Raw genomic sequence first — 15,977 nt, 5'->3', positions numbered from 1 at the left:
GACACCACTGGTAAATTCCTTGCTTAACTCGGCCCTGGAGCAGAATTCTCCCCGATGATATTGCCTTTAAACAAAACAAATCAGGTGAGAAAAGTATAAATGCATTATTATCTTTACATAATTGCGAAATTGACAGAATATTGCGTGAGATGGTTGGAACATGCAACACATTATTGAATTGAAGAGATTGGAGAGTAAAAGAACCTATATTTTCAATCGGGAGAGTTGAACCGTCTCCGATAATGAGATCGTCCAGTCCGGTATAAGGAGAATGAAAAGCTAAAGTGTCCAGATCGTGGGTGATATGATTGGTAGCGCCGCTGTCAAGCAGGAAGTTTGGGTTCGGTGGAGATGCTCCATAGGTGGCCGAGTGGGCCTGAGGTGGTGGTTGATTATAGCGAGTAGATGGTGGCGCCGGGAAGACAATGGTTGGAAAAAGTTTCCTGAATAAGGGGCAATTGGCAATGACATGGCCTGTTTGACGGCACCACTGACATCGCCCTTGGAAGGGTCGGGGATTTGGATGGTTGTGGGTGGTGGTTTGTGGGTAAGGAGAGTTGGGTTGGTGGCGGGAATAACTACGATGGTTGTGCTGGTTATTCTGGCGATATGCAGGATTCGCAGATGGGGTGAAATGATTGGTGGTTTCTTGGTGTTTGACAATCAGTTCGTGTTGAAGTAGTTTTTCATGTAATGCTTCAAAACTAATGGGTGTATCACGAGCTCTAATGGCGTTGATGACGGGTTTATAGAGCTCATAGTTAAGGCCCTTTAAGACCTTGGAGATAATATCTTCGGGATCAAGGACTTTGCCCATAAGGGCGAGTTGGTCTACACACGCTTTAATCGAGTGCATATAGTCCGAGATGGTTTGATCCGTTGATTTAACAATGGAGTCAAATTTGTCTTTAAGTTGCATAATATGCGCACGCGAGGGGTTTGCGTAAGTATGGGCAAGGATGTCCCAAGCCTCCTTAGTGGTTTTAGCCCTTACAATTAAGGATTGGAGGGCAGAAGAGATAGTACCCATTAAGGCACCAAGAATCAGTCCGTCTTGCTTGAGCCAAGTCAAGTAGGCGGGATTGGGTTTTTCATTTGTCTCAGAGTCAAGGACGGTGGCAGGTGGTGGAGACTCGGATCCATCCAGGAAACCGAGTAAGCTGAGCCCGAAAAGTATATTTGTTAACTGAAAATGCCACGAGGAATAGTTAAGTGGTGTCAACTTAATGACATGGCTTAGGTTGAGAGCAGTTAAGGGTTTGTGGTTTCATGTGGGTTGGGAATCAGAGTTTCTTGCACAGTGTTTGTCATGGTGGAACGGGGTTGAGGCAAGGGTGGGTTAGTGCGCTTGAAGGTGAAGCGTTTTGGTCGGAGGTTGTTTGTTGCGGATCGTTGATGGCGCTGCGATACCATATAAGACAAGGTTGCTGAATGTTTTTGAAATTATATATTTACTGTTGAATGAGGTACATATTTATAGGATTACAATGTTAAGTATAGCAAGAATAATTGATATAATTACAATGATACACTAATATAAATTTTCTATATTTGTAATATGAACATGATTAATTTTCCTTGATTGTAGGAGATGATTGATAGGATGATTGTTGATTTGTTTGACTGTCAATATTGGTAAGGATTTTCTGATTTGTATTGATATGGTTAATACTTCCATCTCTTAAGCTTGTCTTTCGTCACCAGTCTGTTCTGAATTGCAAACCAAGCTATGAAAGCAAACCTGGGAATATTGTCCTTCCATATGAGCTTCCACCATTGCATATTATTGTTCTCATTACTTATATAAAATTTATACTATATAAAGTTTTTCATATTTATATTTATGAAATTTGAAGAGTTTTGTTATATTATATATGTTTGTAAATTATGACATAATTTAAATTTTAGATGATTTATTTTAAATTTAATTGATAAAAAAAATTAATTTAAAATTTTAAGTTTTTTGTAGATATTTAAAATTTAATTTAAAGAGTTTAAGATAATTTATGAAATTTAAAGAGTTTATTATAGCTTATTAAATTTAAAGAGTTTAACATAAATTAAGGAATTTGAAGAGTTTTATCATATTAATTAGAGCAAATTACTCTAAGCCCCTCATGTTTGTCATAATTCACAGTTTGGTACCCCTTGTTTGAAAATCAAACGATTTGGTACCTCAGTTTTGATTTTGTAAATTATAATTTCCTTCTGTCAAATATAGGTACCAAATCGTTAACGGAATGAAACGTGAGGTACTAAATCGTTTGCAAATCGTTTGAAACTAAGGTGCCAAATCGTTAACAGAATGAAACGTGAGGTACTAAATCGTTTGCAAATCGTTTGAAACTAAGGTACCAAAACGTTGAAATAATTAAAAGTGAGGTACCAAATCGTTTACATAATTAAAACTGAGGTACCAAATCGTTTGAAAGTTAATATCCAATTTTTAACGGAACTAATATAAGGGCCTTATAGTTTAAAAATTCAAAACTGAGGTGTAAATCGTTTGATTATCAAATAAGGGGTAGCAAATTGTGAATTATGACAAATGTGAGGGGTCTTAGAGTAATTTTCTCTATTATTTATATTTGAAATCCTAAGGCGCAAGTGAGTTGGTAAGGTGCTCTCCTAGTTTAAGTGAGGTCGCGGATTCGAACCATACTTATGTATGCAGCCGCTTAAAATTTGGAGTCAGAGTGTTACCTCCCGCAAAGGACCTACGCGGTTCGAGTGGAGATTAGTCTGAATGTAGAATACTTAAAGGGAACCCTTCCAGGACACTCCATGGTTAAACCAAACGTATTATTTATATTTATAAATTATGACATAATATATAGGTCTAATTACTTAAAAAAACTCATCTTATAACATTTATTCGTTTGTACCCTGACCTAGAAAAAAGTTCATTTGTACCCTTTTTTTTATTTTTTATTTTCGTCTCTACTCTAAAGAGCTAACTTGGCCTCTTTTTATTTAAAAAAAATATTCAAAATGATTTTTTATATATAGCTTATATTCTAATTAAATATTAATATTATTAATTATTTAATGTTTTCATCCTTTAATTAATTTAATTGTCAAAAATTTAAATTTTAGGGTAGAGATGAAAACGAAAAATCAGAAAAAGGGTACAAATAAACTTTTTTCTACGTGAGGGTATAAACAAAAAAATATTATAAGGTGGGGTTTTTTTAAGTAATTAAATTTAAAATATATCTTTGAAAATCACGTTAAATTTAATTAATTCGAATTTAAATGTATTAAAAAGTATTATAGCTATGAAGATTAATCATATATTTGGAGGCTTACAAAATAAATCTCATATTTCATGCATGTCTTGGGAAATTTAAGTATAATTTTTAAAATTTAGTATAAAGTTTTCAGCCTTTTCACTTTTTAGTGGCACAAAAAAATTCTTTTTTTTGCGGTTTTTAATAAATGAACTGAAACTATATAATTAATGATGTTGGCTATAAAATGCCAGAAGATAAAAAGCTAGTCTTTTAATGCTAACTTTTAAAAGGTGTAATTAAATTGCTACAAACTTAAAACGTGACGCTTTGTTATGCAAATAATGTATATTATATTATAGTATAATATAAATCTATTCTATTTATATGATATTAAATTGTCATGTTTGAAGCTTGAACTACTTAAGACATGCATAAATTATACTCCCTACATCCCAATAGAATTGTCCACTCTGCTTTTATCACATAATTTAAGAAAATCAATTATTGTTTATAGAATTTGTAAAATTTTCCTTACTTTTTTTGTCATATCCATTTAATATAGGGTTGTCACGACCCGAATTTCACCCTAATCCAAGTCACGACCGGCGCTAGGGAATGGGAATGGTTGTTCCGAAACCCGTAGCAAGCCTAGAACCTCTAGAAATTTCTCGCAAATATTATTAAAAGATCGCACCTCGCGTACGATCCGTTTTCAGAAAATACCGTTAAAACTTTTCTCTTTTAACTAAACACATTTCTGAAAACACACATATAGGCGAAATCTGGTTTTAGAAGTACTGGTTGGATAACCTCGTTATCTCAACCCTCACTTCCTTTTGAAAACCTGGCGTGGTGATTACTGGAAACTAGAGACTTATCTTTCGCTTGCCTTAGCACATAGGCATCCCTGTTCCAGACCACACACCACCATTAATATGTTTAATAAAATAATGCGGACACCTTTGCGTCTCACAACGGTGGTATTAAACATATTAAAATACACAGCGGACCGGTTACACATAGCCGGCGAATATAAAACATACTGTTTTTGACCCTCACAAAAACACACGAGGCCGACTCGGTAACTAGATACAATGTGCCACTAAGCAGCCACCCAATAGGTACACACATGCACTAGATCCTATCAGAGTATCTAAACAAAGGACTAGTGGCACGGCTGCTGGCACATCACACTTATACTATTGCAGCATACTAAGAGTACAAAATCCTATGTACATTACCAAAGAAGAGCTTTCCTGAAGAAGGGATGTGGAAACTCGACTGACCTCAAAGTTCATTTCCTGAAAATGGGATAACAACAACGGGGTCAGAAATATAAATATTTCTGAGTGAGTAAACAGTTTACAGATAAATACCAAAATCGCATTATATATATAAAACAGTTATATATAAAATATGACCAATTACGTCGATCCATATGAAACCCTAGTTCACAAATGTCCTAACGGACACACTCATCTTACGAGCTTATGGACAACAGAATAAAGACCGTGAATTGAATCACTGCCGTCCAATTCTGTATCTCTGGTACCTGGACCGTAATCAGAAACTGCCTTCGCGGCTTATTCCGCGACCGTAACTGTATTACTGCCGTCTCAGGGTTTACCCGTGAAGTCAGGGCATTTACTTTACCAATGACTTACACGACATGCATACCTCTATACCTCGACAGAAGTACATCTAAAAATCAGTGTTGGTGATCACGCAACCCTATTGCCGCCCAATAGGTAGCTCGTTCCAATGAACCTCTCTTGGCTAGTTTATACTATTGCGATTATGGATTTAAAACAGTTGAATACTGATATTCAAAAGTAAACATGTAAACTCACAGTACTACTAAGTTACTACTTAGCACCGCCGTATGTGTGACAGACTCCCTAGAGTCCTGGTCTGACTGCTGGACAGCTAGTCGGATCAAACATACAAAATACACATGACAACACATCAATATCTATTTCTGGTATAAACATCTAGGTCCTGAAACCTAGGTTTAATCAAATCATTCAATTCACATAACACACAGCACGTATGGTCTCTTTCTCTTTAAAAACTATTTAAACCATTTTCACCTCGAGAAAACGTTTAGACTTCACTCTAGAAGTCATTTTAGGTATAGCAATACCTAATTAAAATCATTTAATAGTATCGACTTGATTGTCAAAACAATTCACAGTCGTATACTAATTATTTAGCAACATCGTTTGCTAATTCCTTTAAACCGGTTAAACATCGACTTTAACTCTTTTAAAGTCCTTTTTAAATGTTTAACTTTACTTTTTAAAATATCATTTTAAAAGTATTTAGATTTAACTTTAAATCTCTTTTCATTTTAATTTAAAAGCAAATATCGTTTTTGAACACTTTTAGTTCGACGAAATCACGTCAAACGAATAGGGCAAAAGCCCCAAAAGAATTTTCCCCTTCGGCGTCAGCCTGGTGCACGTCCGTGCACCTTGGGTGCACGTCCGTGCACCCCTGGCTAGTGCACGATCGTGCACCATTGTGCACGATCGTGCACCATTGTGCACGGTCGTGCACCCTGGATAGTGCACGTTCGTGCACCCTGGATAGTGCACGTTCGTGCACCCTGGATAGTGCACGTTCGTGCACCTCCAGATTGGTGCACGTTCGCGCACCATATGTGCACGTCCGTGCACCAACGTGCACAGCCCCGGGGAAATTCGATTCCCGGGGCATTCCGACGTGTTACAACATCATTTTTCCGCTCCTAACAAGTATACACAATCCAATATATTTAAATTCACATTCGAAACGTAAAAATAATAGGTATACGTTCGATTCAATACGGTAACTGTTTATAAACGAATATATTCGAAATATATCAAAATAAACGTTTAATATGGAATTAATACCTCGATTACTCGAGTAATCATCGAAGAAACGGAGTTAGAATCGAGAAACGGACGGAACCCTAATTTCCGCGCACCTTAGAGAGCAAGTAGCTCTCTCAATTCTTTCAAAATGAAAGAATGAGGTTTATGTACCTCAATTACACATGAAATGGTATATATATAGATTCGGCTAAAGTGCGTTTAAGTACTAGCTCAATCATGCACTTTAAACCAACTTCTAAACTAGTCGTCCGTAGCCCAAACGGAAACGACTTTCGAATTTCGTAAAAATTTACCCAAAAATCTAATAAAATATAATAAGAATAAAAATATAATTTTTATTCTCATCCGACTTATATTTTATTTTAAATAAATCTCGGAAGATTTATTAGGTCTAAATTAGTCCCACTTGATTAAACTTTTCATGTCCAAATTTCATGAAACTTTGACGATAGCTTCGTCAAATTATTTCGCGAATAATGACTCCAAAATTATTCGCTCGGGACTTATAAATTATTTTATTTTAATTTGAACTAACGAATAATCTTTAATTAGTTTATAATTAAAATCAATTAAAGTAAAAATTTAGGGATTAAAGGAAATATTTTTCCTTACTTCCCCTCCACTTCTAACCGCTTCTGTCTTCTTCTTATCATCTTTATTTTTCTTTTCTTTTCTTTAATATATATAATATATATTTATATATCTTAACTTATATTCGTTAATTACACGTCAAAACTTCTGAGTTTCAACATTTTAATTTCGGGGTTTATTCTGAAATATTAAACTCTCCACTTAGAGTGGTATATTGATATATTAATTATCAATATATGTTTATCTTACGACTCCAGTCGTATTTCTTAAACTATTAATCCCGTTTATATCCTTTTATTAAAATTTAAATCACCGATTTAAATTTTAAACTTCTATGATTATAATATATTTTTAAGGATACTTATAAATTTAATTTACGCTTAAATTTAATTTACGTATTCCCGACTAATAAAATTCTTACACGTGACTTATAAGAATACCGGGTATTATAAGGGTCTACTTACAATTTACTTTTAATTTACTCATTAGTGGATTTTAAATGAAGGTAATATAGGAAAATTGAATGTAAAAATTAGTTAATTTTTGAAAGTGGACAATAGTTTTGGGACAAAAAAAATTCTCAAAGTGGACAACTCTATTGGGATGGAGGGAATATGTAATCTAATTATATTCTATTTATATGATATTAAATTGCCATGTGTGAAGCTTGAACTACTTATGATATTATAGGCATAAATTTAATTTAAAATTAATACTTTATAATTACTAAATCGGCCTTAGTAGGGTAATATTTGTAAGAAACCTAAATATATAATGGTGTTTTGTAGGTTTTCCATTATTAAATCAGAAAAAATAGGATCTTTATTCAAATGTCATGACTTGAAGTACTATTCCTCAACATCATACTCGGCATCATCAATAACAAAAATAACAACTTCAAATCTTGACCGTACCGATTCGAAATCAGTTTGTTAGGATTCTCTGAAATGACACCTCAACTGCTACCCAAGGAATATAATAATATTAAAAACAATAAATAAACAATCATTCTTCTAATCTACACTCACTCTCTAGTACCACTTAGCATTCTGATCTTCTTCTTCAGGTACTACACTCCACTCTGTTTCAGCTTTATAATGCATTTTAGACCAGGCCGGACTTAGAAAGAGCGTACGGCGCTTTGAAAAAAATATTAATGTAGAATCAAATAATATAATGTTATTATTTTAATATTCATAATATGCTAGAATTTACAATAAACGTTCGGTTTGTTTCCTGTAAAAGATCAATTACGGTCAAATTCATCATGGCTTTGGAAAAAGAGCACATTGTATTCGTGCTCATTTTACCCCGTGTTAAAAAATGATTTGGTTATAATGTGACATAATTTTATTGGATAATTTGAATGCGAAGAGGTAAAACGAGCCAAACTGCAAGGTTTAAGGTGCCTCATAAACCTGCAATCTTGCCCGCCTTACAAAAATTTGTCGCCAACGGAAGCATATTGATCAATACTTTGTATAAGATCACTTCAAAATTCTGAGTTTTTGATTTTGTATGCAGTAAGAGGTAGAATGTCTGATCTTGAAGCCCCCTTGCGCCCGAAGAGGAAGAAGGTGTTGGTGGACTACTTTATTCAGTTCCGATGGATTCTCGTTATATTTATAGTCCTGCCAATTTCCTTTGCAATTTACTTTCTCATTTATCTCGGGGATGTTAGATCCTCCATGAAGTCTTATAAGCAGCGGCAGAAGGAACATGACAACAATGTTATCAAAGTTGTCAAACGCCTCAAGCAGAGGAACCCGTCGAAAGATGGTCTTGTATGCACTGCCCGTAAGCCTTATATCGCTGTTGGAATGCGGAATGTAGACTATAAGCGCGCTCGCCACTTTGAAGTCGATTTATCGGCCTTTCGTCATATTCTCAACATTGATAAAGAAAGAATGATTGCAAAAGTTGAGCCCCTTGTGAACATGGGGCAGATCAGCAGGGCTACTTACCCATTGAATCTTTCACTTGCAGTCGTTGCTGAGCTCGATGATCTTACTGTCGGTGGCCTCATCAATGGGTACGGAATTGAAGGAAGCTCTCATATATACGGCTTGTTCTCCGACACTGTTGTTGCTTATGAGATTGTTATGGCAGATGGTAAAGTTGTTAGAGCTACTAAGGAAAATGAATATTCAGATCTTTTCTATGCCATCCCTTGGTCTCAAGGGACACTTGGGCTACTCGTCTCCGCTGAGATTAAGCTTATAACCATTAAAGAGTACATGAGGCTTACTTACAAACCTGTGGTGGGTAACTTGAAAGAAGTTGCACAGGCTTATGTAGACTCGTTTACCCCCCGAGACCTTGACCAGGATAACCCGGAGAAGGTTCCAGATTTTGTGGAGGGCATGATTTATTCTCCCACTGAAGGTGTGATGATGACAGGGAGATACGCGTCGAAGGAGGAAGCCAAGAAGAAGGGCAACAGAATTAACAGTGTTGGTTGGTGGTTTAAACCTTGGTTCTACCAGCACGCACAGACTGCGTTGAAGAAAGGAGAGTTTGTGGAGTACATTCCGAGTAGGGAGTATTACCATAGGCACACCAGATGTTTGTACTGGGAGGGGAAGCTTATCCTGCCATTCGGCGATCAATGGTGGTTTAGGTTTCTCTTGGGCTGGATGATGCCTCCAAAGGTTTCGCTGCTGAAAGCTACCCAAGGGGAGGCAATCAGAAACTACTACCATGATAATCATGTCATTCAAGATATGCTTGTTCCTCTTTACAAGGTCGCGGATGGCCTAGAGTGGGTCCATAGAGAGATGGAGGTAATTGCCATGTTCTACTGCTGGTTATTACAATTTCGTGTTTTACTTTAGATTTATGTTGTTATTACAATTTTGTGTTCTCCATTTTGATATTTTTGTGCTGCTTAGGATTGGTTTGGAGATATGACAAACTGTATGTGTGTTGCCACAGTAATAAAAATCGCGGGTGTTATTTGTAGGTATATCCGATTTGGCTATGTCCACACAGATTGTTCAAACTGCCTGTGAAAACTATGGTGTATCCGGAGGCAGGATTTGAGCATGAGCAGAGGCAGGGCGACACTCCATACGCTCAAATGTACACAGATATTGGAGTTTATTATGCACCGGGACCTGTGTTGAGAGGCGAGGTGTATGATGGTTCTGAGGCAGTGCGTAAATTGGAGAGCTGGTTGATCGATAACCACGGCTTCCAGCCTCAGTATGCAGTTTCGGAGCTAAATGAGAAGGATTTCTGGAGAATGTTCGACGCTGGACTCTACGAGCAGTGCAGGAAGAAGTATGGAGCCGTGGGAACGTTCATGAGCGTATACTACAAGTCGAAGAAAGGACGGAAGACGGAGAAAGAGGTTCAAGATGCGGAGCGAGCCCACCTCGAAACTGCTTATGCAGAAGCAGATTAACCACTCTACTTATCCACTCTGTTTTCAGTTTCTTTATTTCTATTTTTGTAGTTGCTTCCTACTTTTGTTGTCTTTGGCTATTCGTGAATTTATGTTTTAGACAGTTTCTCTTAATAATTTATCACGCTGCTTTTTATATGTATTTTCCAAGTCTTTTAAAAAGGCAAAAAAAAGTGTAGATGGAGAATTCTAACGTATACCTTTTAAGGTTTCTAACTTTCTAACATAATAATTTTCCCACCACTATCTTACGTGAGAAAGAATATGATTATTTTAATTAGGCAAAAGGTATAAAAAATGACTCCAAGTTTTCCCAAAGGACAATTCAGCCCTTAGACATTTTTTTGGTACAATTAAACCCTCCCATTTTTTTTATCGAACAAAAACCTCCTCCGTCCATGACTTTGACTGACGGACGTTAACTTGGTGACGTGGCAGAAGGAAAAAAGTTTAAAAATATCCTTAATTTTTAATATACTTACCAATTCTATATTTATAAGTTTTTTTGTTTATTTCACCCTCAGAAAAGGTTCAAATATATCGTTAAATTTCAAAATATTTACCAATTTTTTATTTATAATTTTTTTGAATTATTTCACCATTTTCTTCCTAATTAACTCTAATTAATTCTTTTTGTTAAAATCAATCAAAAATTGAACCCGACATTCCCGGAATAAACGACCGCCGGCATGTCTGTTTAACTTTTTTTCCTTTTCGAAAAAATCAAAATAAAATAAAAAGTAACGAGTTCCGGCTGGTCTGTTCTCACCTGAGATGCGAACATATCATGTTCTCATCTCAGGTGAGACGGACCCTCGTTTGTTCTCAGGTGAGAACAGCCACGACCTCCGCTGGCCAGAGGTCGTTATTTTCTTTATTTTTTAATTGAAATGGAAAAAATGGTTATTGGGTGAGTCGGGGGTCGTTTGTTCTGAGAGTGCCGAGTAACAGTGGTTCAATTTTTAATTGATATTAACAATAAAAAATAATTAATTAGAGTTAATTAGGTAGAAAGGGGTGAAATAATAAAAAAGTTGTAAATATAAAATTGGTAAGTGTTTTTAAAATTAGGGGTATTTTTAAACCATTTATAAAAGTGAAACAATTTAAAAAATTAGAAATATGAAATTAGTAAGTATTTTAAAAATTAAGGGTGTTTTTTAACCTTTTCCTACTGCAATGTCACCAAGTTAACGACAGTTAGTTAAAGTCATGGACGGAGGGAGTTTTTTGTTTGATTTTAGAACTGTGAGGATTTATTTGTGCGAAAAATAAGTTCAGGGGTTTTCTTTTACTTTTGGTTAAACTTGGAGGTTTTTTTGTATCTTTTTCCAAATTTATATATAATTGATGGATTTTTAATATAATCTATATATACATATAACATATATAAAAATATATTCGCGGGGGAAACACTTCCATTTACAGATACTCTCTCCACAATCTATAAACTTTAATTGTCATAAATTTTTCCTAATTCTAATCACCCATCAAAACTTCTATAGACATAAAATTCTCTACATATTCTCTCTACTTTAATTTTTTTTTATTAATCCTAATTATTTTTTTTTTTAAATTCTAATCCTATTTAAATATGCAAATACTTTCTACAAGTTGACACTCCTAATTCTTAAAGGAGACCTGGACATACAAATTGGCACTCCTAATCCTAATCATTAAAAGATACATATTAAAAAGACTTAAATGCTCCAAAAATTATGGACTTTCGTGTGTTTTGGATAATTAACACGAAACTCATATCAAACAAAAGGGCGAAATTAACCAAAACGAGAAAGAGAAGCTATGAAGACCCAGGACTCGAACGATTTGACTCTCTTGGAATTGATCGGCGACATTAATCGGCAAGACTCTCATGTTTTTTATTACCGGCGAGACTCTCCGGCTAGATGGCGGCGAGCAAGGTGGCACATCTTGATTTAATTTGAAAAAAAAAATACTCTCTCCGTCTCATATAAAAAGGAACATATCCAGACCCAGTTTTACGCATAGTCCACAAAAGCCCATGCCTGTCTCAAGTCTTAAAGGTTCCCAATTAAGATGAGGTATTTTTGAAATATATATATGTATATATTGGGTTTTTAGTCATAGCTATTGGAGATTTTATTTCAAAAAAAAATTAATATCTTAATAATTAGGATTCCACTTTTATATAAGATCTTTTAAAAAAATAAAAATAGTAAACTATTTAAAATATAAGTTATTATTGGATTTTTTAAAATAAATAATTTTTATTTTAAAAAAATTAATTAGTTCTATTTCACAATTGGTGTGTAAAATGCTTATTATAGATAATTTATATATTTTAACTTTTTAGAACTAATCTCTTTTTATTTGTTTATTTAATAAAAATATATATTTTTAGATAAAAACATGTTCTTTTAATTTTGTAAAAAGAAACACTTTTTAAGAAATGTATTAAAAATTTACGTAAAATTTATTAACAATCTAATAAAAGTCCACCAAGGATATTATCGAAAACATATTGTTTTGTCAAAAGAGTGAACTTTTTGTGAAAAATAAAAAATAAAACAGACATATTCCTAAAAAATGCTAAAAATATCATCTTGGGCCTCAATTTATTTCCGACAGCAATGGCTGGTTACTTGTTTTCCATAGTAAAAGCAATGAAAAGTGACGTGGTGCAGGCTACCATCAAATATGAGAAAAGAATAATTTATGAAAAAAATTTAGATATTTCAGTTCAGCATATAATCTGTAAATTAAATCTATTAAATTATTACATGTTATTAAAATAATAATATTATCATAATATTATAATCCAAAAATAAAAAAATTTGATAAATTTACAATAGTAACGCTATTTTAATGACGTGTCATAATGTGATAGGCTAGATTATAGATAACAACCGAATCTACATAAAAAAATTTCTCCTAATCTATATATTTTTGCCCCACTTTTATTGTGTGATTGTTGTCTCGTGGAGCACGTGGTGCAGGCTACAATCATCAAAGATGGGACACGTGTGGATTCATGGTAGAGAAGGTTGGAAAAGTGGTAGCAATTTAAACATAATAATTTAAATTATAATGATTAAAGAATTAAAAGAAATTTTTGAACTTTACACAAATTATCAAATACATTTAAATTTGCAAAATCGGATCAAATTATTTCAAAATTTGACAAATCGGATAAAATCCATCTCTCAATCATTATCACTCACTCTCAATTCTCGTTTGAAACACACTTTTCATAATAAAAAGTCTAAATTAATCCTTATAATTTCAAAAAAAATTCAAATTAATACTTAAAAAATATTATTTTTTTTAAAAAAATCAAAATATAAAACAAGTAAGTACTCCGGCATCTGGAAAAAATTTCGATTTTCTTATTGAAGAACAATTTTATTCTTCACGAATAACATATTCTTCGTGAAGAATAAATTTGTTCTTCGTGTTGAAGTACATATATGTTCTTCATGAAGAACGGACACTATAATCGAGACTCTTGTAGAACGGACATTCTTTACGAGAAGAACATATATTCTTCAGGAAGAATAGCAAAGAACAGATCCTTTTTTTCGTGTGAAGAACAGATAACATATGTTCTTCGCGAGAAGAATAGATAATATTTGTTCTACTCTTCGCCTCTTTGTTGGACCGCCGGCGCGAACACAGTGGTCTCTGACCAGGCGAAGAATAGATAATATTTGTTCTACTCGCGAAGAATAGAAAATTTGATCTTCACGAAGAACATATAACACCTGTTCTTTTGAAGAGCTGATCTGTTGGTCTATTTTTCAAAGAAAGATCTGCCAGAAATAAAATCCGGTAGTGGGTGGTGGCTGTCAGAATGCTTTTTTCCGGGCGGGTTAGATTTGTATCCGGAGTCAAAAAAATTGGCGCTCAAGTTTGAGTCGATGGTGGTTTTCGTCGGATGTGGCGGTTTCCGATGAAAATGAGGAGGTTAATTTGATCCAGTTTTGCAAAGTTTAAAAGGATGACATTCTCACTCTCATAAAGAGGTTTTTAATAGGATTTGTTAAGTTGTGGATTTGTTGATCCACTTTTGCAAACTTGAATGTATTTGATATTTCGTGCCAAATTCAGAAGAGTTTTTTTTATCCTTTATTCAATTTATAATTGATGTAAAAATTTATTGAATTTAGATTTTTTTGTTGTTTTTTCAAGATTATATATACGCACATACATATATAAAATACTATTGTATATATATAAATAAAAGTAAATGATACTATATGTATAATTAACGATAAAAAAAAAGTCAGAAGAAAAGTTGGACAAGAATGGAAGAAAGGAAAAACGTGGAAAGTAAGAAAAAAAAAAAGGAAAAAAACTAAAAATAAAAGAGAAATTGTAAAAATACTTTTTTTTAAATAATCTGTTTTTTGAAAGATTATTTTTTATCTTTTTTTCGAAAATTTATTTTTTTACACTAAAACTTTATTCTTTTTAATTTGAAAATTTGAAAAAATACTCTGTTTTTTTAAACTGTTTGAAACTGTATTATAAACGGTTTCAAAAATCTCAATTTAGAAATTTTTTAAAACCTTTTGAAACTGTAATAGAAACAGTTATTAAAAACAGTTTCAAATAATTTTTTTAAAAAACTGTTATAAACCATTTGAAAACCAATTAAAAACTGTTTTTGAAACGGTCTATAACACAGTTTCAGATTGTTTTTTTTTAGAAACTGTATTTGAAGCGTTTTGTAAAACAGTTTCAAATTGTGTTTTTTAAAACTGTTTGTAACTGCGAAGCAAAAAATTAAACTGCGGATTAAAAACTAAATTTCTTAGGTAGGTTTGTAAAGTTTCAGTTTTTGAGGTAATTTTAACAACTATTTTAGTTTTTTTAGAAATTTTTGCAAACTTCCCGGAAAATAAAAAGAGAAACATGGAGGTGGGTTGGTGGAATTTTTATTGGACTACTCAATACTGCCCCTAAATTACTAGCCACCGCCTTATTGTTACCTAAATACCCTTAACTTTATTTCAAATTAAAAAACAAAACATCAAATCCTCTCAACTCATTCAAAACCCGACAAATGAATATAACGATTTACAATAAAAAATGTCAGAATCTAGCCGAAATAGAGGAAGGAAACCTCCGGTAAGTGATCAGTTTTTGATTTTTACATTTTTTATTTTTATTAAAGAGTAAAATAGTAATTTTTAGGGGCGGTGGCTAGTAAATTGAGACGGAAAATAGTAAAATTCATATTTTATCTCCCACCATTTCATTTCTCTTCTCCATATATGGCCATTAGCCATATTCTTAAGATTTTAAAACTCGAAAATTAATACTGTTCTTAAATTATTCAAACCGGATAATTAACGAAATAAAAATTATTCATTGCTGAATGTAAATCAGTTTATTAATAATATATTTAAAAGTAAATATTATATTAAATATTGAAGTTTTGGTAATTGATGGAGTCTGTCTTCTTATCCGGTGGATTAACCTGCAAAACGGGATAGAAGCTAACCGGACGGTGGTTGTCCTATTAATTTTCCGATGCTAAAGTCAGTATTGAATTTTGAGCAGCATTTTCAGCATATGAATGTAATTGTGTGTTTAGCCATACCTCAAACTCTTTATATAGTAGTTAAATGTATACCTTGTAAACTTAGAATAGGAAAGTGAATCCTATTTAGTAGGGTTTGGTCCTGATTAGGAGTGTGATTCCTTATTCAGACATGAGTCCTATTTAAGAACGTCTTCCTAAATTAAAGGTTATCTTCTTAAGTTGGAGTTTTTATCCAAATAGAAAAGATATTCGAGAATCCTTATAGATCTAGTGATCTGTCCAAATCTCAGGGTCGACGTGCTTTCTCCGAGTCCTCAGGGATTTGGTATTATCCTTGTGGA

The 15,977-nt window shown here is 33.5% G+C and overlaps 1 protein-coding gene across 2 annotated transcripts; it reads left to right on the top strand.

Annotated features, from left to right (window-relative positions):
- The first annotated feature begins 7,655 nt into the window (after positions 1-7,655).
- On the top strand, positions 7,656-10,248 carry LOC126679905 (delta(24)-sterol reductase-like). 2 transcript variants are annotated; one of them, XM_050374925.2, is made up of 3 exons: positions 7,656-7,766; positions 8,225-9,483; positions 9,663-10,248. In XM_050374925.2, the coding sequence occupies exons 2-3, from the start codon at positions 8,236-8,238 to the stop codon at positions 10,104-10,106; spliced, it is 1,692 nt and encodes a 563-aa protein (XP_050230882.1). In that variant the 5' UTR covers positions 7,656-7,766; positions 8,225-8,235; the 3' UTR covers positions 10,107-10,248. The 2 variants fall into 2 exon arrangements, with proteins under 2 accessions (XP_050230882.1, XP_055961994.1); XM_056106019.1 differs by lacking the exon at positions 7,656-7,766 and having other exon boundaries at positions 7,861-9,483.
- The last annotated feature ends 5,729 nt before the right edge of the window (positions 10,249-15,977 follow it).

Source organism: Mercurialis annua, linkage group LG5 (assembly GCF_937616625.2).
Source record: "Mercurialis annua linkage group LG5, ddMerAnnu1.2, whole genome shotgun sequence".
In the NCBI taxonomy this organism is placed as follows: domain Eukaryota; kingdom Viridiplantae; phylum Streptophyta; class Magnoliopsida; order Malpighiales; family Euphorbiaceae; genus Mercurialis; species Mercurialis annua.
The sequence above is the reverse complement of the archived record's forward strand: the minus strand, read 5'-3'. Positions and strand labels throughout refer to the sequence as shown.